The sequence below is a fragment of the Cloeon dipterum genome, chromosome 3 (genome assembly GCF_949628265.1).
Source record: "Cloeon dipterum chromosome 3, ieCloDipt1.1, whole genome shotgun sequence".
NCBI lineage: Eukaryota > Metazoa > Arthropoda > Insecta > Ephemeroptera > Baetidae > Cloeon > Cloeon dipterum.
The window spans coordinates 32,128,093-32,153,488 of NC_088788.1; the positions used below are offsets into that span (position 1 = coordinate 32,128,093).

General features: G+C 41.4%; 1 protein-coding gene across 8 annotated transcripts in view; it reads left to right on the plus strand.

The window, feature by feature from the left end:
- grh (grainy head) overlaps positions 1–25,396 on the plus strand; it is a 78,294-nt gene that overhangs the window by 4,672 nt on the left and 48,226 nt on the right. For 2 of the 8 annotated variants that reach the window (XR_010574947.1, XM_065486325.1), the window contains exon 1: positions 20,439–20,777. The exons of 1 other annotated variant lie outside the window; for it this stretch is intronic. Coding sequence is in view for 6 of the 7 variants with exons in the window: in XM_065486325.1 (XP_065342397.1) it covers positions 20,497–20,777 (281 nt within the window). In the remaining variant the exon portion in view is untranslated. Of the gene's footprint in view, positions 1–5,799; positions 6,047–20,437; positions 20,778–25,396 lie in introns of those variants that run through there. 5 more of the 8 variants (XM_065486321.1, XM_065486322.1, XM_065486326.1 and 2 more) reach the window with 4 other exon arrangements.

Sequence of the window (25,396 nt, forward strand, 5' to 3'; positions counted from 1 at the left end):
CTGCTGCTGCAGCGGCAGCAATGACATTGGCACCTGGAAGTCGGGAATCGCGGTGCCCTCTGGCACTTTTACAAACAATTCCTGCACGAGACTCCTTGAGCGGACGGCGCTGATTGGCCGGCTCGGCGCCCATATTCTATCTGATATTGCACACACATTATACAAATGACTGCAACTGCTCATGTGATACATAGTGTAATTGCCGCACGCATTTCATGCCTATGCAAGTGTACGTTTAAACGTGTGTGACCTCGCACTTTACGTGAAACATCATTTTCCCCGTTCGGAATAAATTATTATGCATCTTTCACGCTCTCCGACCTTATCTGATCCGCTCACTCACACATCCGTCAAAACGCTCGATTTAATTAGAAAGACGTGTGTGCGCACCGTTGCTCAAAAACATTTTTACTCCACTTTTACAGTTAGTTCGTCTCTTACTCCGAATGCGTTGTGTGCGATTTTAGCACGTCGCAGCAAACCAACACAGCAGATGATGACGATTCGTTTGGCCGTAATTTTTAAGTGACAGCTGCGTAATTGCCGATAGCAAGTCTCCTGCTTTTAATAGTTTTAATTGAAAAATAATGGAAACCTCTCGCCTGTACGGTTTTTACTTCGAGAAAATGATTTTACGTCATAAAAGCAGACTTGCGCATGCATTAATTGCCCCTGCTCAAGGTGAGATTCAGTTTGCACGATTTGCATCATCTTGACTTTGTGATTTAGTTGACTCCCTTGTAAACCAGTTACTTAGTTGCAAGTTAGTTGTTGGTGTTTTTAAAAACAATTTAAATCATGCACTGGATAAATTGTTTCCTACCAAGTTTGCAGCAGAATATAATTCATATCAAATAAATAGCTATACTGTGTATAGTGGTGTAACCATGTCGGACATTGTGGTAAAAAAGGTAAACCAACATGTACAGCTTCTTTTTATTTAAATGATTCTGTTCAATTGCAAGAAAATTGTTTGTAATTTATCTTTCGTTAGAATTAGTGTTGACAGACATCTATGATACAATTATGAGTTTATGACCCATTTGTGAAAATAAAGTGTGTTATGTTTAACATACAAGTAAATTTGAGGCCACGAGACGCACAGTTTTTTTTTTGTTATACCAAGCCGTTTGGCTCGCATTATTGAGCGCATGCTTTATAATTTATAATATGCAATTGCAATGTGCGAATCCGAGCGATGTTTGGTGTCCAGTGCGGGCTGATTTTCGTCTACATTTGTCTCTCCTGCATTCCAATGACGAGTCCATTCGGATTAAGGACGATTGCGTAAGCTTTCCGACTCGCTACTTGCTGGTTTGTTCCTAATTTGCAGCATGCGTGAATTAATTTCATGGGATGAATGTCTAGTGTTTCAATAAAACAGCAACACGAGCTGGTCCTTTTCTGGAGTGAGGCCCGTGAGCCCAGGTTTTTCGCTCGCTATGTTATTGGGAAGCTGAGTTTTCCCAAGTTGTTTGCCCATCGCATAAGAGGTATGACTATTTGAGCACAGCTTTAAATGTATTGAAAACAATCAATTTTAAGGTTTGATTTGTACCGAAATAACAAAGCGCAACCTTCTTTCTAGAAAGTGATCTTTTTATATCTTGAGGACAAAACATCAAAAAATATAAACACACAAAAAGGAATTCAACTTAAGTAAACACAGCCTATATCCTTAAAATTAAGTAGAATATACCCATAGTAGAGCTATTATTTGTAGAGCAAGTTTGAAAGATCTGAGGCATAAAAATTATGTGAAGAAAAAGTGAAAGATTTGGTTGTTATCATGTGACTAATTATTTGTAACAGGTATTTTATGCACACCATATTTTTGTAAAGAAAAAAATTGCCATGCATATTTTTTCGGTAAATTGCTGCTGATCTAGTAGCTGAGCGAGAACCAGCCGACAGTTCATTCTGAATTGACTAGACTTGTAAAAACTTTCAAAATAAATCTAATTTAAAAAAATCGAAATGGTTCAGAAATTTCTGCTCTTTTATGACTGCAACCAGCAGGCATTTCATGTTAGAATATTCTGCTAGATAAAATCTGATTTGCATGCAATAAACCCATCAGTATAGCAATTTTGAAGTACAAGCTGCAACCTGCACGGCCATCCAATTGATTAAACTTATACTTTTAGTATTTCAACTAGACACAAAAGCTCCCTCAATCTCCTGATAATTTACTGCATTGTGCTTAGGATTTCTACGCATTGCCTAAAATGGTAACAGTCATGGACTTCTGAGAAACTAATCTCATATAAATGTAACCCGCGCGAATTCCAGAAAGTCATAGTTTTATGAGCCGCAGTAAAGACATGATTGAAAGGGAAAGATGATACGTATGCATTCTCGTAGTAAGCAATAATTATTGATTACGCAATAAACCTCTGTGCAACCTACTGCCGCGATTTTCCACATAAATAAGCCTGCCGTCATAATTTAGCGGCGCGGCGCGAGAAAGGATGAGAGAGTTGCACCAACACGAGACGCATTTTTCTTCTCGCCAGCCTGGAGAAGCAATCGGCATCGCTACCTTTTGCACTCTTCGCTGGTGTTTGGCACCGAGTAGCACATTTTTCACTTGCTTTATTGCAGCAGAAGCGAGAGAGCTGATGACAATAAATCAACACGCAGCGTTTTTCTCCTGCCGAGAGAGTTCCTCGCCTGTAATTTCGAGGAAGCCCGAAAATCAACGGCGGCCAAGGTTGCTTCCTCTCGCGCGCAGATAAAATACTCACCATAAATCGATAAATGGGTGCTTGGCCATTTGATTTATGGCCGCTGCTCGATCCACAGACCGGTCACATTAATAATAATTTCGCTCAAAGTATCCAACATCGATTTCGCCTAGCACGAGAACGTACTTAGAGTTTGTATTGCGGCGAGCAGAAGAATAATTGCTGCCTGTGTGCCTCTCGAATTTTTCGTACACATGACCGGCCACTGCGATAACAAATTTTTAAAAGCACTCCTTAGCCTATATAGGTTCGCAGCTTTAATTGTTTTTTCTTAGTCTCTACATATGCAACTCGTGCTTCAGAAAATTTTGATTACAAAAACAAATTAGTCTTTGCCAGTTCGTAATTTAGGCGAAAAATAATCTTACGGATCGGCAGAGCTTTTAAAAAAGTGAAATATAATTTTTAATTTTAATTTATTGTGCTATCAACAGATGAAAATTTTTACAATTAACTTAATCAGTTCAAAATTTAACATCTTAAGCACTAAAATTTTATCTTTGTTGAAAATTAAAAAACGGACTTCATCCTCGTTATTTATAGAAGTACAGAGGTAAAAACAAGTTTATTGCAATTTAATTTTTTAACTAAAAATCAAATGTGTCCCACCGAATTTGAGTTGATGCCGTTGCCTCCAATTTTGCCAGAGTTTACCAAGGCAATAACTTATTTAATGTTAAAAACTATATTTTGGGGTCATATGGAGGGAACGTAAAGATATTTTACCATTTTTTTCTCGCACAAATACAGACGAGACGCTGGGGGTGCTCTGTGCGAGTGAGTGAAGATCTGTCTTGGTAACACCAGGAAAATTCATAGGCATTTCAACAATTAATTACCAATATTAATACTGTGCTTCGTCCATGCTGTTCAAAATCATCTGAAACGTGCGTGATGTAGTATCAATTTTATCTTTTTTTAATGGGTCTGCTGAATGAATCAAGCAATTAAAATTAGCACAACTCTGCATCCTCAGCTTTCAAAGGCGATCAGGTCATTTACATTTCCCATGATGAGATATAGAAAACTAAATAAAATTTGCTCCGAAAGTGGAGCGTAATTTATTAAAATGACAGCTTCCTTCCAAACCAAATCCGAAGTCTTCATTAGCACCTCGTTTAATTGATTCGCCTGACAACTCTATGGCGTTGTCATTTGAGCAATTTTAAAAATAGAACCTTTGCAAAAGGCAGGAGCATGGGGTGCTGCCGCGGATACACGCGCCAGAGTTAATAAAGGTTGGGCACTTAATGTCAGAAGTAAAAATAATTTTCCTTAATTCAGGTGGTCCTCGTTTCAAGAGCTTTAAAGGAATTTCGCGGCGTTTCTAACAACAAAAAATGACGCAGGCCAGGAATTGTAAAGAGTGCAAATTGCAGCGCCATTTTGGTTTTTGATGGACATGCTGCTGGCTGCTGGCGAACGCTGCGGCCGCGGCACACACAGGCCGATTAGTATGCGAGGCACAGTGCGCACGTCGGCCATTTATTAATAATTTATATTCTATGAGACAGTGAGAGAGCGCGCGCGAGAGAGAGAGAGCGAAAGACAATTTAAAAATTGTTTCGCCGAGGAGACTTTTTGCTCAGCAGGAATTTATTTGTGCACGGCGGCCGGCTGGAAGTGCTGCGCGCATCAAAAATGGCCTGGACGCGGCTCACGTGGGTTTTGTTAATGAGCCATTCTCGAGCACGGCCACTCTTTGATCCTCTTTTTGTCTCCGCAACAATAGAAATACGCACGCACATTTATTCCGCGCGGCCAGAGAGCAGAGAACAGTCGCCGCGCGCGCATAACCCACCTTAACGCCGCGCAGAAAACGAACGCTGCGGGCTTTTCGGCGGCGCTGTCTCTAATTTTTTCTCCGCTCCTGTGCACCGCAAACGACATTTGCTGCTTGTTAAGTAAATTAGATTCTCGGAATCGGTCCGCAAGGCTTGAATGCATAAACGAGGCTGCTGGAACAGGGGTCCGCGCCGTGGATTTGAATTTAAAATTTCCTCCGGCCCAACTCCCTTGCAATGACAATTAGGCGACGGCAGCAGGAAGAGCCCGCAGGTCATTCAGGTATTATTGATGCTAATTGTGCGAAATGCCTCTGTGCGAAATGGATAACGAACCGCCTAATCCGCGCGCATCAGCATAAACTGCAGATAAAAGTTGCTTTTTTTAAGGCTGCTGCTACGACTAGGAGCTCTATCAGTTGCCTAACACAATTTGCATTTCAAAGGACGCACAAATCTCTGAAAGACATAATGACGGAGTTATTTTCGCAATATTAGAGAGAATGTGAATTTTTCCCCTCCATTAAAAACCAGATTTCGAGTTGGGTTGTGTTGTTTTGCGTGTGTTTACATATTTTTTGGGTTCTTGAATCATCAGCTGTTCATTAAAAATAATTCGGTGCCATGATTGAATGAGAATGGATATGTTTAGTTCTAATCTATAAACGAGATGAAATTAAAACTTATGAAATAGAAAAAAATCATCGTGTTCAGCATATTTTGGTCAATTTACAAGGTGTTTGTAGAAAAAGTTTTTTTTATTAAAATGGCAAGTTATAGATTATGAAATGAACAATAATTGAAAAAATACAGACAAAACTAACTCATGGGCGGCGAAAGAAATAATTTTCCATGAAACAGCTGCAATAAAATCACGTGCGAGCATTGTGGAGGAATTCAAAGGCACTTTAGCACGTAAATATCAATCAAAATAAACGTTTATCCAATCAAGAAGCAATGCGAATCGCTCATGCTGGCAGTGCGTGCTGTGGTTTCGCATAATTAACCGCCTTTGACATAATATCATGAGAGCGAATCGAGTTGAAAGTGGCCGTATAAGTGCTCGCGCGCGTAATCCAATCGTCAAAGAAAACCTTGTTTTTATGGCAGAAACGGCGAGATCTGCGCGACCGATAACTTTTTCGCATTGGCTGTCGTCATAAATAATTGCGACTGCGAATGCACCAACCGCTCGCCGAGTGCGATTCCTCTCGGCGGCCGCAGCGGGCAGGCTCGCGGCACACAATATGACATGCAATCGCGAGGGACGCTGCTAGAAAAGCTGTGAACTATTGGCTCTGCCGGCAAGGCAAGGCTGTTCACTTCCAAATGAGCAGAAATGCTGCTAATTGACCGAGAATCAGGAGCAGCCTCCGCGTGCTAGACGCGAGTGCTTTCGCGAGCAGTCGGACACTGCATTGCTGCACTGTGAGAACCGCGTTCGCTGCAGCCCCGGGCGATGGAGCCCTTTGACCCCTTTCAGCAGCTGCATCCCTCGGAAATGCACCCCGAGCAGTGAGTACAAAACCGCGTGTGCAACCCTTTCCTCGAGCAGCCGCTCTCTAACGTCCACGGCTGTTAATTTATCTGTGTACTTATGAGACAGCCGAATGCAAGAGCGTCTGCATTTTTGCAACTTGATCCCTCTTGCAATTAGCAACGCACAATAAAGCGGGTAACAGGAAATACATAATTTACATTCGCAAACATCGCATCACTGAAGATTTTTAGACGCACTTTCTCAAGGTGTTAAAGCAGAGTTTTAGTTTTGAATATTGGCTCTTTTGGACATGCATTACCATATTCAAAATTAAAAATATAATAGATAAAAGAAAAGAAAAATGTGTACGAAGTAGGATGGAGTTTCAGCGGATAGGTTGCTTGATTTTTCCAAAATTAGATTTTGTTTTGACATCATGGTTTTGGAGAAATGAACTAAATTGGAGACTAAACATTTAGAAATTTTGCTACGATGTCTCAATATTTCGAATTAAAGATTGTTCCAAAACGGCAACGTTTTAAAAATGTTAAACTTTTTTAAAATTAAAAAAGTGTTAAATAACCATACGGGGGGATTTTAATTTATTAAACTGATTTCGCAATGACTATATTCTCAGAGGATTACAGCAAAGAATAATTGACTATAAAAATTGAAGTGATTGTAAAGGAAAAATAATTTACCATAGCTGATTGTACTGACTTCATACTAAAAACAAACTAACAGTTTATTTAGTTTAAAAATGAACTTTATTGTGGTTCAGCAGGGCCACTCTGCCCCATACAATACCACCTATATCCAGACAAAATTAACGAATTATTGCAAATAAATGTGAAAGAAGGGTGAGACGATATGTTTAATACAGCTTGAAGAATTTTCTTTGAGCTTCTTTGTTCTCATTTAATCTCATATTCTGCTGCAAATGATTCCACAAGCGGTTGCACTGGACTTGAAAACAAATCTCTGGCACTTCGACGCTCACAAAAGGAGCTATAAAAACAGTTTGAAATTGTGCTCTTTGGTTTACCTCATAAATTAACATCTCGCATGGTAGTAACAAAAGGATACAGTTACGATCGGCAGTTTTTGTACAGTGTGCCTGTCTGAACTATCTAGTGATGTATTTTCCTACGATCAGTTATATAAAGAATTCCATTGACATAATGTATTATACAAAATTAACAGAAGTTGTACGCGTTATACATTGTATAAATGTAATGTTTGGAGTTTAGTTATCCGAGTTGCGTTAGGACAATCCCGCATTGATCAAAATGTGGAAAATAGGGCTCTAAACTTACTGGATCATATTTATATCTGAATTTGAGCAAACTATTTGATGAACCGTAAACATTTGGAAATTATTTATTTATTTGTGCACTCTAGTTCATTATTAAATATATTAACATTGTGAAACAATAGATGTTTCAATTTAGTAAATTAATAATTATTATGAGTCAACGCAATTTTTGACTCTATGTGACTTTTAACTCTGACATTTTTATTCTTCATTGGTGAAAGTCGTTATCCGCGTTTTACATAACAGCGAATAAAATTATTGTGCTGGACATGAAGCTGATTTATCCTTGCAACTCTAAAGCATGGTATTTTTTCTAACTATAATGATTTCAGAAAGACGCAAACAAGTGACTTTCTTTTTAATTAAAGACACGTCTCCAGCATACATATAATTATAATATTTTTATTTTATGAAGATTTCTGTAGAATAAACATTCTTAGGACAGTTAAATATTCCCACAAGGAAATCATCCAAAGCTTTTGAAGACTAATCAGACAATCCCAATCAAATTTATATGAAATCTCGAGAAGCCTTTTTATATTTATCATGTACTCAAATAATGGACTTGAAAATTGGTTGAACTCGCATTTTAAAAATCGCCGGCCATTCCAGCGATATTATTTCATGATGGATATCTATATAATCCCCATGTATCAGAGGTTTGAGCCGAACATCTTGATGCTCTGTGTAATTCGAAGAGGCATAAAATATGAAGTAATTATCAGTTACTGCACAGCCACCGAGAGCTATTAAATTGGGCTGAGCTTGTGGAATAGCGCAATTCGCTGCGATCAAGACAAAATTTATGAATGCAGGGCAAACAGCCGCGAGAGTGGTTGCGAGGGCACGCCGCGCGGTCACTTTTCGCGAGCATTTCGTGATTTTACTGCCAGCCGCCTGACAGATTGGATATTTATTCGATTACGGTAAAGCAGAGCCTCCTAGAATAATGCTACTGAAATTTTGAACGGCAATAAATTCAGATACAAGTTCATTAACCACGGCAGTAAAAATAAATTAAAATGGTTTCCGCGGAATTGATGTGTAATTCATCGGCTTGCGGGCAAAAAGCAGAGCTGCGCTGAATTAAATGCCGCCGCCGCCGCTCTCGAGAACGTCGTCATCGGCGGCTTGTTTGTACACATTCGTTCCTACACTTCAGCGTCGACACCATAATTTAGATGCAGTTTAATAATCGTGATAATAGAGCGGGTAGCGTAATTGTAATTGTCGTCGGCGCAGTGCTGCGAGACGCGACGCGCGGGGAAAAAAAGATTGATGAACGTCGACAGAGAGACCATTACTTATATATCTGATGACAATTATTTTTATTGCACAAACAAAAGAAACGGCTGCTCTGATAATTAGCGACAGATTTGTAAAAAGGCTATTCGAGATATAGGAAATTTGTAAATGGGCAATTCCATGCCTCTTTTCTGAGAAGCAAACGTGCGAGAGAGCATCAACCTCGTAATTGCATTTTATTTCCACCGAAAGGCACATTCATTTGTTCCAACTGCAGCAAACACGCCCATTAAAAGGGCAAGAATTTCCTTTCAGGAAGAAGCATTCCTTTTTTAGAGAGCGTGAAAATTCGGCCTGCAGGCACGAGGGTTGATCCCTTCACTAAAAACTGATGTTTGCACCGCGTACCTTTATATTGTGCGCAGGAATTTCCTCTCCGTTCGGCCTTTCAGAGGTATGCAAATTAGGCGTAATTTTGCAGCCCTCTCGGGAATCCGACGGAAAATGAAACTTTAAAAAACGCCGGTGATAAATTATTTTCAAAAGTTCAAAAGGCAAATTTGTCAGAGTTAAATGGCTTCTGCGAACATTTTTCGAGCGCAATTTGCATTTCGGCTATTAAGTCACTTGAATAGAAATTATGTCGGACGAATAAAGAAAAATGAAGAGAAAATTCGTCTCTGGGAAAGGATTTGGGGAATCTGGAATTTAACAGTGCTGATGAGGTCATCATCAGCGTAATTATCTTGATTTAAATAACTACATTTGTTCCACTAACCAGGATGTCGAAAAGAAGGCGGCGCACTGGACATTCCTAGCTGTTGAAATTTTTAAATTATTGAATGCACGACGCTCAAAACTGAACCAGTTTTTGAGGATTCTCATTGTTGCAGATTTAGGTCTCGGTCCTAATTTATGGCTATACGGTATATTCGGTTTATATTTTTATTTATTTATGTTTATATGAATTAGATGAAAGTTTAAAATCTTTATTTGCATGAGGGTTTATTAGTTTTTAACTACAGTGCCTTTTATTTATAGTTGGCCCATTAAATCCGTTGACTCAACGAATATATGAATGCAGTTTTTCAGCAGGCCTATTTAGAAAATAAAAAAAAATGTAATTTACATCTCTGCAAAGACCATAAATCGTGCTTGTTGCAGTTAAGATCTCGCGCTGGCAAAAAGTGGTCGGGGGTCCGTTGCAACTTTTCGCACACATGAGAAAGTGACTGCATAAAATCGATGCATGCAAATCAAATTGCGTATTTATGCAAATGTGCCGGTGGCGGGCGAACAAAAATGTCGGGTCCGTTGCGCGATAATAATAATTCTTCCTCTCTTCTCTGCGTGGCGTGCAGAACGAAAAGAAGAGTTGCTGGCGAATTGCAAAGGTCGCTGCGAGCAAGTCGTTTGTCACACTCGCAGAAGACGCGAACCGTGCAAAAAGTAATTAAGCGAATTTACAGTTGCGGTTTGCCTCTAGAAATGCAGTTTCCGACTGACCATGGCCGTTTCTATGTAGAATGGCCAGTGCATATGTGTGCCATTTATTATTCCATACTTGACCTGGAATCGGAGCAGAGTGCCGTGTACGAACGCGATTCTATTTACTATTACTACTGCGGCGCAAACAGCTTATTTTCCAGCGGCCATTGCGGATTACGCAGAAATGCGTTGATTAAAGTGGATCTGCTAGAGCTATGTGTGTAATTATCGCTTATCCCTCCGCCAGCCGAACGATCCGACCGACCGACCGACCGACCGACCCACCGACCACTAGGTATAATTGCGATCGCGAGTGACGCAAGGCTAACAATCATGCGCGAGTGCAGATCTAATAGCCCTCACCTGTCATCCTCCTTGCAGAAAAATATCATTTCTATCGAATATCACGCGCTCGTATCGCGTTTTCTGTTCGCCTTTTCCAGAATTAATGCAATCTCGCCTCGACCGCAAACGATTCTATTCTATACTCTTGCATACAGCACGAAAGCTGGACGTATAAATCATTATCAATTACTCTCAATAAACACTGCTCGCTCGACACCTCTGTGGATCAATTTCATTCCTAGAGGCGTGTCAAAAACAGACTATGCACTCAGTGGATTCGGTAAATGTTTCAGCAGGTTTGACTCTTAATTAATGATTAACCAGTGTGAAACTATCTTATCGATCTCTGATTGAAATTGCAATATCAGGCACATTACGCAAGATATCTTCTAATAACTTATAAGCGAAACAAACGTAGCGCAGCATTAATAGTGCAACGTTGTAATGGTTAATTGGCTTGAGAATCAGTTTAACACGTAATTATTAAAGGAGAGAATAATTTATTTTTATTTTTTGTAATTCTGTTCCTTAGTAAATAGTAAATTGTTTAAAATCGTGAAACCCATGGGAATAGTACATATTATATGCCATTATTGAAATTTTTGACCTGTTAGAAATTGTTGAGTTGAATAGTTACGGGTTAAACCTAGTCTCAAGCCAATCAACCATTACCACGTTACGATAGAATGTTCAGTTCCTAAATTTGACCTTACGCAGTTAATAGAAATAAAATTCATGTTAGATTCCTCAATTATTTGCGAAAACCCTTAGTGTTTGAATCCGCCAACGATAACGCCACCCTATATTTCCTAATTTGAGGCATTTTCCGTTGCGATTTAAGACTCAATCCTGCTGCTGTGCATTCAGATTCAGCCCATAAAATTATTTCTTTTGATTTGCTGAAAACCAAAATCGGTTCATCCAACCATCGTAGAAACGTGAAAAACAATTTTTTTTAAAGATCAAGATTATTATTCCCCATAATTATTCTTCGCTGCACCCCTAAAAGTACAACTTATCATACAATCTGATAGATTTAACAAAACAGCAAGTTCATTTTCAATAAAATTAAACTAATAATTTACATCTCTCAAAATGAACTGTTTATGATTCTTCAGGGACAGACCGATACAAAAACTAATTTCTTATAATTCAGTGCAGATAAGGTACAGCCCAAAACACAATATATATTATAAAGTGTTGGGGAAAACGGTGAAATATTTAAAATATGCATGAAAAAGTGGATTTACAACTCATTGGGAAACAAATCCTCACAGAAGGTATGGGAGAAACGAGTCGGCAAGGTACACAAGTGCGTCGAGGCAAATTTGTACTTTTCGTCGGAAATCGGCAGCATCCGAAATGCTAAGGGTCGCGGTCAGATGTGAATTTTTATTGTGTTCGAGCGGCGGGAATGCGGCCCCTCCGTTTGACCCTTGGCGGCAAAGCTGCTGGAATTTACGAGTGTGTAAGCCGAGCCTGCCGTAAATACGTGTATAAATTAACAAATAAATAGCAGCGTTTGGCTCATACACTCACTCACCTGCACAGAGCGTGCAGCAATACTTTAAACGACACTACACACCCGAGATATTCAAACTCTTTCCGCCGAGTGTGTATGTGTGTGCGCACCGACTCAAATAATTTTACTTCTGCAAGCGCCTCCTCGTTTGTTTCTCTAGTGACAAGCGTCATAAACTGTTTGAAGCCCGGCCACACGTTCGAAAATTAGCATTTTTATGAACCTTCAAATGGATAGTTTTGCTCGTCCTATCTTTTACTTGTTTTTGTTTTTTTGAATAATGATGAATGAATGCTGAATTTGAAAAAATAACGAGCATACATAATTATGGAGGAATTTTAAACGAAAACCTAAAAATTTATGAAATCTCACGCAATGAAAAATTACTTTTAGGTTTAATTTGTGTTAACGTTGTGAGTTGTTGACTGTATAAAACAAGAATCCAGACTTGATTTTGAGATTTAATTTGATTATAGAAATTTCACAAACAAAATTATGTGATATATATGTTATAAATCTGGGCTCCTCGTACTGCCACAACAATCAATTACTCTATGAACTTGTGCACTCCCTAAATAAAATATCAAAATCGATATTTCCACGCAGATAATAATTTGTCAGGCATACATGTAAAAATCTAATTTAATTAGAAAAAAACTGAAATAAATTAAGAGGGGTAATTGAATAGACACATTGGCTACTGTCATAGATAAATAAATAAAGGGATTGAGTGGCTTAAACTGCGTTGATGAGGCCATTGGGTCCGAAACAGCGAGCTGAACGGTGAAAAATTATGTGACATTATTATTTTTGCAATAATTTAAATTTTGATCAACCTATATTCCCTATACATTTGAATGTGGGAGAAGCCATTATAAAATCGATTTGTTTTTATTTCCCATCCATATTTGGATGATCCTCTATGTTGAAGCTGTGTTAAAACTTAGTGCCACAATTAATCATTGAGATAATTTGTATTTATCCAATTATTGCATTAAACACCGCGCTTGTTCTAAATTGAACAGTAATGAAGCCAGTGTGCTCTTTGCATAAATTATATAAGCGAGCGTACACCACGCTTGTTGCTTGGCATTGTGCTCTGTTATTAATTGCCTCATTCGAGCCGTTTAGCATGAAAATGATACGCAAATTAGTTTTCTGAGAGTGCGATGGGATCAAGGTCGTAATTTCAGGTGCATCAGCCACATAAACATGTGTGCAAAAAGCATTAGCTCGCTCGCTCGTCCGCTGATTCGCTCACAAAGACAAGCCGCTTGGGAAATGATTCGTCCGCGTCGTAAATTAAGAAATCACTCAATTTTGCAGCCGAATGCACTAAATCAGCGGTTTGAGTGGAGAGGTAAATAAGAGTGCTGCGTGCATGCTTGTATCTGTGTTTCAATAAAAAACAAATAAATTCATTCGGCGGGGGACTGGCAATGAAATGAATTCTTAATAACGCGCGCGCTTATCGCCAACTGAAATCTGGCTTCATTTTGAAAATGTCAACTGGTCAATTTATTGAGCACATTTTAGACCCTCCCAACCCAAACGACGTGTCTCATCAATCAAAATAATATCAATAAACTGGACTCATTGCATACTAAACGCAAGTATTTACAGCGCTTTGTAATTTAAATTTTCTTTCGTGGCGTAACGCGAACGGCAGGCTGCCGCACGTCTTGAATTTAAAAATATTAATGCTTTCAGCTGCAAAGTAACCAAATTTGGGAAGTGTTTAGACCAAAATCCGTGAGGCAATTTGTTAGCAAAAGGAAATGCCTCTAAAAGGCAGGCTTGAATTTTTAATCGCAAGCAAACGCCAGAAAATGTTTCTCGTGTCGCCAAAACATTTGAACATCTATTCATACTAAAAATTTAATATTTTTTTAATGTGTGCAAAGAAGATCGTGGCCGAGCTGGCAGAGAAAGAAGTGGCCGGTTAATTGCAAGAATAAGCACAAATGATGTGCGTAATGGAGTGGTAATGAGTTTCGCGTTGTCGGCAGCCGCTGCCGCCGCGTCGCGGGCAGTAAAAAATGTAAGTACGCAGACGTCTGTAAAGTGAGCCAGGCACAAGACGGGGAGTACATTAGAAACTATTAGTCATGCGTATACGTACGCGCGTCTGAATCTTTTTAATTGTGGCTTAATGACGGCTGACGAGCAGGGCATCATTCAACTTTCTAGGCGTTTCTGCCGCGAAATCTCGACAAGAACAGCGCGCCGCTGAGTGTGATTTTCCATTATGCTCGCGAAGATTTCTTCTGCTCGCAAACACAATTAAACAATTAGCCCCTCCAAAATGATTTCTTCCCAGCTATGCGGGTTTCGAATTTTATTTTTATTCAAATTAGATCCACACAGCAGGGACGAGTGTTTTGGTTAAATCCTTAACGGGACCGTAGCACACAGGAAGTACACGTGTCAGGCGCATCAGGTTTTGAGAAGACAGCCAGCCAGCAACCGATGCTGCTGCGGTGGATTTGTGTGTTAATTCGTCATTTGCTGCCCACGACTAAATTGGCGAGGCGCTGGGCGGATAAACGTAAAATATGCCCACCAACCGAGCCAGATGCATTTGCATGACGACCACGCACGAAGCCAGAGGAAAAATGACCGATTTTCTCCTCCATTCATTCGTGTTAATGTAGCCATCAAATTTATTATTTATTCCGCAAGACTTTCTCAAATGCATCTGTTGAAAAATGGGAACATGTAAAGTTGTCGAGGCATAAACTCTTTTAAGCAAATTAAAGAGAGTGTGCCCGGCTAATTTGCAACTTGTTTATCTTAAAACATTTAAAATCTATGAGGATTAGCTTTTTTGCGAATGGTAATCCGTTAATCACTGTAGATAATGATGAAAACGTCATTCCAATTAATCCAACCAAAACTAGATCTTGCTTCTAAAAGGTTCGAAATTTGCAGTCAATTTCTTTGACTATAAAAATGAGTAAATAACAATTTGATTTTAGGGCTTTCACTTTATTAATTCTTTTGAAAAGAGTTAATAAATGGAGCCGTACTGGTTAATGCAGAAATAATTGGATGGATCTCTGTAGCCAAATTCCTAACATGTACCTACAATGATTAGCAGCAACCACATAAATACGACACAAAATTAAATTGGTTTGTACATTGTCCGCAAAAAAAATAATAGTCCTAGTTCAATGAGGATTGATTATGACAACCAAAATTACCACGTGCGGTGGTCCGTGGTTAGATAAAGAAATTTTAGGTGAGTTTTTCGTTAGATGATACATAACAACCGACTCTATTAACTTATGCTGAAGCAATTTTTATTCCCTGCAATATCGTTCGGAAGAATTGGATTAACCCCTACATTCAACAGAAGAATAAGTGAAAAGCAATTCTTTTAGATAAACTATAATGAGAATAGACTGAATGTGACTCCTGTACTCAATTATTAGAAAATTAACACATAATGGCTTCACTTTGTGCGGATCAAAACCAGGTTGAGCTACTAAATGTGAACAATTGAAGATAAAAATAATTATCCCGCGCATGTTCTCGAACAAAACAGCAGCTGTTTTGGCTCCTCATTGTCAGTCCTCATAAGCTGCCTAAAAACCCACACATTACATATAATTAGTTGCAGCGAATACTGACTGTTACTTCTCTCATTTCTTTACTGAGCATTTTTTAACCCTTTCAATTCAAAATTCTTTTAACTATGAAGTTTTTCCAGAGAAAATTTTCTTATTTCGTTACAGCAACGTTGCTTTCCTCCTTCTTTCGGCTGATTTCAAGAAGGAAGGAAAGGTATGGGGCACACGATCGTAAAATTCTCGTGCCCTTTCCTGAAGTCGACGAAATGTCCGCGACGGCATGGGGGCCAGCCACTCCTGCGTCCGCGCGCGGTGCTCTCAGCAGGTGCCGGCGAGAGAGTGCACGAACGCAATTCAGCCGGCGTCTAATCAGAGAGTGCGGATCACGTGAGATTTCGGGCGGCCAGTAAACAAGTCAGAATTATTGTTTTCGTAATTGCACGCCTCCGAGTTGGCGGGTCAAACGCGAAATCCAGCGCTCGCGTGGTTTATGGCCCGGCCGCCCCGCGTGTGTGTATACGAAATCGCGCCGGGAGATGCACGAGATTTATCTCGCGACGATCGGAGAGTGCGCCGCAGCTAACTCGCTGCTCGCGTTCGGTTTGCTGGTTTGCTTGGCGCGGCCGGCCCTCTTTATTTTTATGTCTTTGTTCAATCCATTGAATATGAAAATGAGATGTCTCTGTTTTATGCCTCTCGATCCATCATTGTTAGCGCGCTCTCGGGCTGGCCATATTGTTGTTTCGCAATTACTCTGACCTTCCTGTTGCAGAAGAAAATGCGAATATGTGTGTGTGTATGTACACAGCGCACACACCACGCATGAGCCGGCGAACACAATAACGAGGCGCAGGCACTTTTGTTTCGGGATCATGTTAAGAAAACACACACACACACACTGTCAACCTACAGCCTGTATATGTATTTCATATATTACACGCAGCACTTATTTATATTTTGCTGTCTTTAGTGCAATTTACTTACAAACTTGAGCACACAAAATATGGAAACGAAAATTTATTATCTTATCGCGCCCCAACTCACTAAACTGAAGACCTTGATTTTGAAACTTCTAAAATTTCAAGTCAGCAAGTTGATTGTTTTGACTATTCAATTCACGAAGAAAACGGATCACGCAATAATCACATATTATTTTGAAACGCAATATCAGTTTAGTTAATGGCAAACCATTAATTGCGAGAGATATCAGCAAAGAAGCTGGCATACCATTGATAATGATGAATAGTATTATTCTCTTGACAATTTTTTAGCACGTGCAAGATGTCAGTGGCAGTCCGAAGTGACATGCAAAAAGATAATATGAACTAAATTGAGATAAAAGTAATCAACAAAAAATTAGTAAAGTTAAATGTTGCTACCGTTGAGAGTTAAGATGCGAGACGCAATTATTGCTGTTGTTTTAAGACTGATACTAACTATTTTTTGGTTGCATTTAATGAAAAATTCTGAAAATATTCACAAAGGCGATTGTATTTTGTTATCTATCATATTGACGTGTACTATATATGATTTTTTATTCCAATCTCATTAATATGCGTATTATCTACAGATAAAACTCGATTTTAAGTATGTGAATTCTTTCATTCTTAATTAAATTATAAAACTTTAATGCGTCTTGACAAATTTTTGTTCATCAGATAAACAAAATAATGGGGCTCTCGGCAATATTATTTCCTTTTTTATTATGCATCACAATTCATGAAACTGGCAGAACAAAGTATATCAATAAAAATTTGGAAAATTTCATTGATTTCATCTGTCTCAACTCTTCCTTCCCACACGTTTTGAAACAGCCTGCGATTGCATTATCTGAATTCGTTGCAAAACGCTGATGCAGATTGCCATCTGCAGAGTTCTTCCGCGTGTGTTTCGGACCACACAGCTTCGGCGCTTAGCGAGATGGGCAAAATTTGCAATCGGCTTTTCCCATTCAAAGGGCCTGCTCTGCACATAAAAAGCGTCTTCCATTACCGCACACACGCCTATGTAGCGGGCAAGTGCGTACATAATTGTTATGTACCGCGCGGGCACATAAGTGCACACATATGAAGATAATGTAAATGCTCGAGATGCTGCCGTGTCGGCAGCGGCGGGACGGTGCTGGTGCTCGGCTGCGGCGGCGGCGGCGGCTCCGACGGCTGCGCGCGCACCATTATTTTCCTCAGGTTGCTTTTTCGTTTTGTGTTCAAGGTCTCGAGTGGGCCTCTCTCTGACCTTAGCAAGGCGAGCCTCTTGTGAGTGAGTCGCTCGCTCGCTCGCTTGCTTGCTTTTATAAACTCTCGCAGGCAGGCCGCCGCGATCGTCTGCCCGTGCGCGATTCAAGAAGCAGTTATTTCGATTTACTCGCCGGGGCTGTTTCGAGAAACGAGACCAGGACTAGTTTCCTCACTCACTCTCTCGGCAGCTGCAACCTGAAACACCCTCGCACTCCATTCAGTTTCGTGCTCGTCACACCAGTCAATGGACCGCATCGCGCGTTTATGACGGGATATGCCCTTCGCGAAAAAATAAATATCACGATGAACTGGAACTTCAGGTCTTCTCATTATTCATCGAGCATTCCTTGGTTTTCGTCATAACGGATAAAAATAATTATTTACACGATCAATTATTTGTATTTCCTAGGGGCAAACTTTCCTCAGACGTCGACTAAATAAATCTACTTATTGGAAGCGTCCAATGGGAACTATTGATTGGCTACTTATTATAAGATGGAACCCAATTCAAATTTATGTTAACTGTCTGTGAGAGAAGAAAATGATGACAAACGAGTCTTTGAGTAAAACAGTGAATATTGATTTTATCTTCGCAGCACTAAAACGTTAATTAGAATCTATGCTGCGATTACTACACATGATAAATCGCATCAATCAAACACCTTTTATTTTATTGCTCTGCATTGAAGCTGGAAGGACGAGTATCAGTCGTAATTGTACCAGCTGAAATCCAATTTGGACCTGTTTGTATACAAATAGACGAGAGGAAAATAATTTATTCTTGTTCAGGCTAATAAAAATGCTATCGACCCGATCAGTGAGTAAATTTCTATGTTTTGACTGGAGACTGCAACGCACGCAAGTGACCGCGTAGCCCAAAACCTGCTGCACCGGTTCATAACTTTTCCTAATATTAAATTCTCTAGCCCATCTTATTCGCATTCGAAGCAGGCGTCGACGTAAGGTAGCCGCAGAGGAACACGCTTTCGGAGCACGTCGCCCAATTTAACAGGATAGATGGCCCGGCGTGCAGTTTTCTCTCGGCTTTTAATATTTCGATTTGTTGCGTGTCGCGCACCGGCTGCTCACGTGTCCGCCGCGCATTCCCGGCAGCGGTGGCAGACGCCAACTTTCTAACCACCGAATCTAATAAAATTGTTCGGACCAAAGTGATATTGTAAAAAAAAAAACGCCGCGGCGGCATTATATAGAGAAAGAAAGTCGTCCTCCGGTGAAGATAATGGACGCCGAAAATCGTCTGGAGGGTCCACACGCTTCTTCCTGGATGCGATTTTGCTCGACACGCAGCACCTGTTCCCTCACTAATGGTTGTTTTGTTTGCTCTCAGTCAGTCAGGCTAGACAAGCACTAGACGAGCAACGTGCGATGCTCCGATGACGATGACTTATTCTCTTTCAATATGCCCGCGCGTCTCTTGCGGTGTTTTTGTTGTTGTTTTGCGGCCACCGCACTCGAAGGATGAAATTGCACTCGAAAAAAGATACACTCGACACTCAGTTGTTCTCTCTCGCGCGCTCTCGCCGCATTATTCGAGCATTTCATTTGAGACGATGATTGAGCTCTAACTCGCGGTCGATTCACCCACGGTGAGCGTCTAATGGGACGGAAAATTGCCTGTTAGACCGTATCCACGCGGCAGAATGTGAGCAGCTTTTTGTCTGCTCCTTCCTTTTAACGACGTGTGCACTCTTTTCGGATAATTTTATCATCACACGACGCGGCCAGATTGAATTTTGGTGTTTTTTGTGCGGCTGGGTGGCGATCAGCGCGCGGGATTTGGCTGATTGATTTATGGCGCGGCTTGTTAGGAAGTGCAGATCGCATCGGTCGTGTTAAACAGTTACACGGACGAGAAAATGGATGTTCGCGATTTGCATCTGCAGAGGTGGAAGCTGCAAGGCAAATTTCGTCGTGGAACATTCACGCTCGAGAAAATGTGTGGAAGGTTTGAGCCGTCCGTCCACCGTGTGCTGAACGTTACTTCATTCCTTCTCGTGCTCCGCTCTTATCGATTCAACTTTATATGAAACATATCCTGAAATAAAAGTGTCAAATATACAGAAAGTATAGCGCTTTTATAAACATTTGCTTAAGATGTTTAATCTGGGAAATGCCGGCGTAGAAAAAATATTACTTACAAGGACGAACAAAACATAAGTTAAAAGCGCTTATCCAAATTTATGTCAATTATCCAATTAATGCTTTTGAAGTTAAGAGAATAATTTATAAAAAGACGCAAAAATTCACACAGTTCCCACCGGCCATGAAACGAAAATGATGCGTTGCTATTTAAAAAATTTCGTTCCTGGATTTACGAGCCATGGATATTGTTAAGCTTGAGCTCAGCTGCACGCGTCTTGCCAGTTCGAAATTGAAATTACCCGCCGACCAATCCTTTTGAGAAAAAAATTAGCGCAATAAGGAAACTTCAATCGGGGGTTAATTAATTGCTCAATTGCTTCGTTAACGAGAGCAATTCAACAAAATTGAGACTTCGTGACAAGCAAATGAATCAGCAGCCGGCAAAGTATTAGAATTATTGTTCTCGTTCTCCAAAGCAGTGGCAAGTGGCTTGCCGGACGATCTTCTCAGCTCCAGCCGCAGCATCTCGGCAGCAGCAGCGGCGGCGGCGGCGACGGCGGGGCTGAGGAGGGGAGACGGGCGGAGGCGTCCTGTGAGGAGGGGGTCTCAGGGTCCGGCGGCCTCTCCACCGGCAGACCCATTGTTGAGCCGATTGTTGATGGAGAGCGGCAGCAGCCAGCCGCAGTCGCCCGCCCCGCAGGCGGAGGCGGCCCCCGCCCCATCGCCACCCCCGGTCGACGAGCAACCCTTCCTGGAGGCGGCAGCCCCCGAGACGGCAGGCGAAGAGGAAGTGGCTCCCGACAAGGGCACCATGCTCATCGTCATGACTGCCGTCGACCCCAACGACCTGCAGCAGCCACCCCCGCCGGCCCCGACCGCTCAAATCCTGCTTCCGGCCGATGAGTTCCTCATCAGCTCTGCACAGATCAACGAAGAAAGGCAAGTTCTCAATTCAACGCGCGTGTGTAATTCGGCGGTGCGCACGAGGGTTGGACACGCCAGTGCGCATGCCCAGCAGTTTAATTTAGGACTATTTGCGATAGATTTTTTTAATGTTCATCTCTACAGTGGAATTCGTTTAATATGCGGTTAACCAAACGCCGGTAGCCAATAAAAACGATCTCTCATGCATTGCTCTTCTCAACGGCCACCGGCGACATGTGTGCAACAATCGGTGCATTGTTGAGCATTGACATGCAAATGGAGCAGTGTGACTTGGCTTTAACTGAGACATCACTCACACACCTTCGGTCGCATTTTTTGCGCTATCAGTCTAATGTGAAGCGACGTTTATTGATGATCAGTGGCGAAGAGGGTCGAACGGGGTGAGCCGCGCGGCGGAAGGGAATAAGGGTTGCTGCTAATCAAACAAAGCATCCCTCAATGTCACGCTCCTTACGAGGAAAAAATCATTTTCTTCTCGCCATCTCACGGCCAAACTGTGTGTGATATTCACATTTGCCTAATGGATCGTCATTTATTTTATTTTTACGACACAATCACAGGCGGAGCGCATACAAAATAGAAAAAACAACACACACATTAATTCAGCCGGCAAACGACGCCGGCTGTTGCACGCATACATTATTTATTTACCGAGATGGGCCTTTCTTCTCTCTCACAAATGAGCGAAGAATGGAGCCAGGCTGCGAAGATGAATGAAAAAATTAATAATATGCCATTGCTGCGAGCGCGCCGAGAGAAATCAAAACTGCCTTATGGTGTGTCTTGACTGCTCGAAATTAATCTCGTGAGCGAGTGTGGCAGTCAGTTTACGTTGATGATTTTAATTATTAGCGTAGATTTATTTCGCCTCGGCTCGCCTCAGCTTGTACACAATTAATGCTTTCAATGTTGCAATTTAATTGTCTCTGAAGGAGAAGCGCGATCGATTCATTGTGCCGTTAATTCATCAGGCGTTCCTTACCGCCCGCGTGAAGAGTTAATTAATTTTTTGTTCGCCGTGCGCGCTTTTGTGCGCGTCCGTTCGAAGAAGAAATCCCAAGAATCTCCGTTCGTTTCTTCCCTCCAGCGCAGAAATCTTACTTTTTAATGACTTCTAAAAACACATTTTGCTTTGGTTCGTCCAGGAATGCAAAAAATTGCGCAATCCCTTTTAATAAATGCAACTTGGCTTGCGCGACGCATGCAGTCACAGGGATGAGTAATCCAAAACTTAATGTTAAGTTTTATTGCACGCGCGAATTAAGGAAAAAGGCGGCGCGATTGAAAAACGAGCGTCGGTTAATTTTGCGTATAGAAGCGAATAAGTGTCGAGTGTTTTTCTTCTTTCTTTCTTTTTTTTTTAATGTAAATGCGTTTGATGCTGAGAGCGATCCGACCGACTGAGAGCGAAGAAATTCCGTGTGGGGAATAAAAGGAAGGAGAGAGAAGAGCGCGAGAGTTGAAAATTTCGCAAGAGGCGCTGTTGCTAAGTGTTTAATTAATTTCGACACACAGCCAACTCGATCGAAACCTTTGAAACATGCAAATATGTGCCTTAGTAAAATAGAAAATCGCAAAATCCACCCGTCAAAAAATTTCTGTGGGCAATAGAAAAAAGGCGCTGCGCGTATTTGTGTTAGGCGTTTATTTTGCGCAGCTTCGGTTTCAGCGGTGCATTCAAGACGTGAAAAGGACTGAATAAAACTGAAGTAGTGTGCTCTCTGGGAGGGTCGCTGGCTGGCTGCTCTCACTCGGCCGACGACGAGGAAGAAGCCGCTCGAAGAAAGGGTTGAGATGAAAACGCGACAACAGCGCTCGCCGCGCGTCTGCTGTATCCAGGCAGGCGCCTCTCGGTCCTCGTGACGTCACACCATTAGCATACCCAGACGCACTCTTAAAATTCTCCGCAGCTCACTCGAAATGAAATTGATTGAGAATCGCGGCCAATAACGATCCGACGCTCTTTGTGTGTGTTCGTTGGAAACCGAAAGAAAAGCCGATTTCGAAGGCTCATTTTAATAATATACTCCCGGCGGCTGGCTTCACGTTCGTTCGCAACACCGAGCGATAATAGAAAGGTGGTGATGAGGTTCAATTGAGCGTTGAATGGGTCGAGTCGTTGCGGTTGTTGTTGTTAAATTGGCCAATGGTGCACAAACAAATAAGAGAGCCAGCGAAGAAGCGAGATTTTTTGGCCCCAGGGCTATCTCTCTCTCACACACACACTTGTGGAGAAGCTTTTCATTTTCGTCTGACCCTGCTGTAGATGTTTGTGTTTCAACTAAAGGCCGTTTCTGACCATATTATCACCTGCGAGCTGCGGCTCGGATTGTTTGTTTTACTGGGAAACACAGATATTGTGGGGTAATGCACCTCCATTCCATTAGGGTCGGCTACTTTTCCTTTATTTGATTCACAGAACTCATTAGCGAATGGGCAGCCAAAGAAGAATGCATTTCGCGAGGAGATGCACGGCAGATACTGGCACAGAAGAGAGCTTGATTTTAGCAGCCCGTGTTGTGCGGTGCGCGCTTCACGTGGGCAGCAACTTTCGAGTGGGTGTGCTGATGATTTTACTCGCGCGCGCTATTAACTGCCTTTTATTTTCCTCCCCACTTGCCACTCTGCACAGAGCGAGAAAAAAGAATTAATTTTCCCTCGCCCGTTTTGAGAGGCAATTTTTTAGTTGGACTCATCGAAAATGAAAAGGTCGCGAGAATCGGCCCTGACGATCGGTGCCATTCGCATTGATCGCTGGATGGAAAGAAATGTGTCCCTCCTTTGCTTGGCGCGCGGGGAACAGTTTCACAAATCAACGTGTTCGCGGCCAGAAACAGAGTTTAAGGCGGACGTGAATTGCTCACTCAGCAGTTTTTTAATGAGAAGTTAAGTCCGTGAGTGTTTCGGAATAAACTTTGTGAGTGTGTGTGTGTGTGTGTGTACATATACACGGTCGCGGTGCAAACTGGCGCGTATATTCGAAGCAAGCCGAGCGTTGGTCGCAAAAAAGCAGCAACATCAAGTGTGTCGATCGAGTGACTCGCAGCAGAGAGAAACAGAAACAACCTTCTTAAGGGCGTGGTCACCGCCGCGCATATACATGCATGTACATTTATTTCTACACACACGCGCGCGAGAGCGGCAGATAGATTTTCTGAGTGAGATGCATGCCATCCTGATTATGTACCTCTCCGCTTAGTTAGTTAGTTAGCCTTTGCACACATTTGAAATAAAACTCGATTAGCATTTAATTTACGCATTGCGTCGACAGCTACGCGTGTACACTCTTATAATGCGAAGCGTCGAGCCCGCGAAATTGGCTGGCAAGGGACATTTTTGCTCGCGCTCCGCATTTTTGCATATATTAAGATGGCAAAGGAAGTTAAAATTTCCTCATTAAGTGAATGGAAAAGGCATGTCATTGAGGACGGCGCGTGCAGTAAAAATGAATGTGAGCTGGAATGGTCTGAAATTTTGCGCAGAGGACGCATGGCCATATTTACACACAAGCCGACAGATTGCTTATTTGCTAAAATATTAAGTCAGCTCGTGTGTTAAAGCCGCTGTTTTTACAAACAAAATCTGCACTCATGTTTCTTCTTGGAATTAGGTAAACACTAACACGTGTTAGAATCACAATTTTTTCATATTTGAAAGCGAAAATTTTTTTGGGAAGGCTGCCAGAAAAAATCGAGGAGCAACAAATGAACGGAAATTCCAAAGAGAAATAAGCCATTTTTCAATGACTGAAATAAGTGTGTCTCATTTTGACGAGTATTTTCCTCATAGCCATGACGTCACTAATCCTGAAAACAACAATGTTTGCGTTTTACCACAACGTGGAAAGCTTTTAAATGTGTACTAAATTTTTGGAAGAGAAGGAAGAACGTGGTATTATATTTAAATGATGACTTCTGTCTTGTTTTTGAAAATAAAGCATAAAATAAAATTTTAAAAAATTGATTACTGTGCTAGCTAACTGGCCAAATAAAAAATCCTAATCATGTACTCTGAGACCAAAAGATTTTGATTGCTTCTGTTCCAATTATAAATGTGTACTCAGCTGCTAAAAATCCATTTAAATGGTGTCGTAATAGCTATATAAATTAAGACCAGTGCTTAAAAACGCGTGATTGTCATTTTGGAGCTATATGCGTTGCGACACATTAATTTCCATGTTGGTCAATTTGGAGCGAGCTCGCTGTGCTGTCTTGGCTCCGATACCGAACGGCCGAGTGCAATTAAACGATGGGATACACGCGCGTTGCGAAATGCGCCTCATTTGCCTCACACTCGCACACACACATCATATGTATAATAAATGTATATCGCGGCGCTAAAAGTGAGACTTTCTATCGGGCTGGAAACGAGGCGATTTTATAGGCGGCATTCATTTTATGCTTATTTTTATTCGATATCCAAGAGGCACACACATAGCCGGTGGCTGTGCGCGAACTGACGGCGGACGGACACATTTGAATAGAAATACACAAGCCCTGCCTGCCTGCCTGCCGCGAACATCCCAATACACACACACACTGCCAACTTTTACCTATCTCAATAATAACGAGACGTGTGTGTGTGCAATAAAAAGACGCCGCCGAAACGATTTT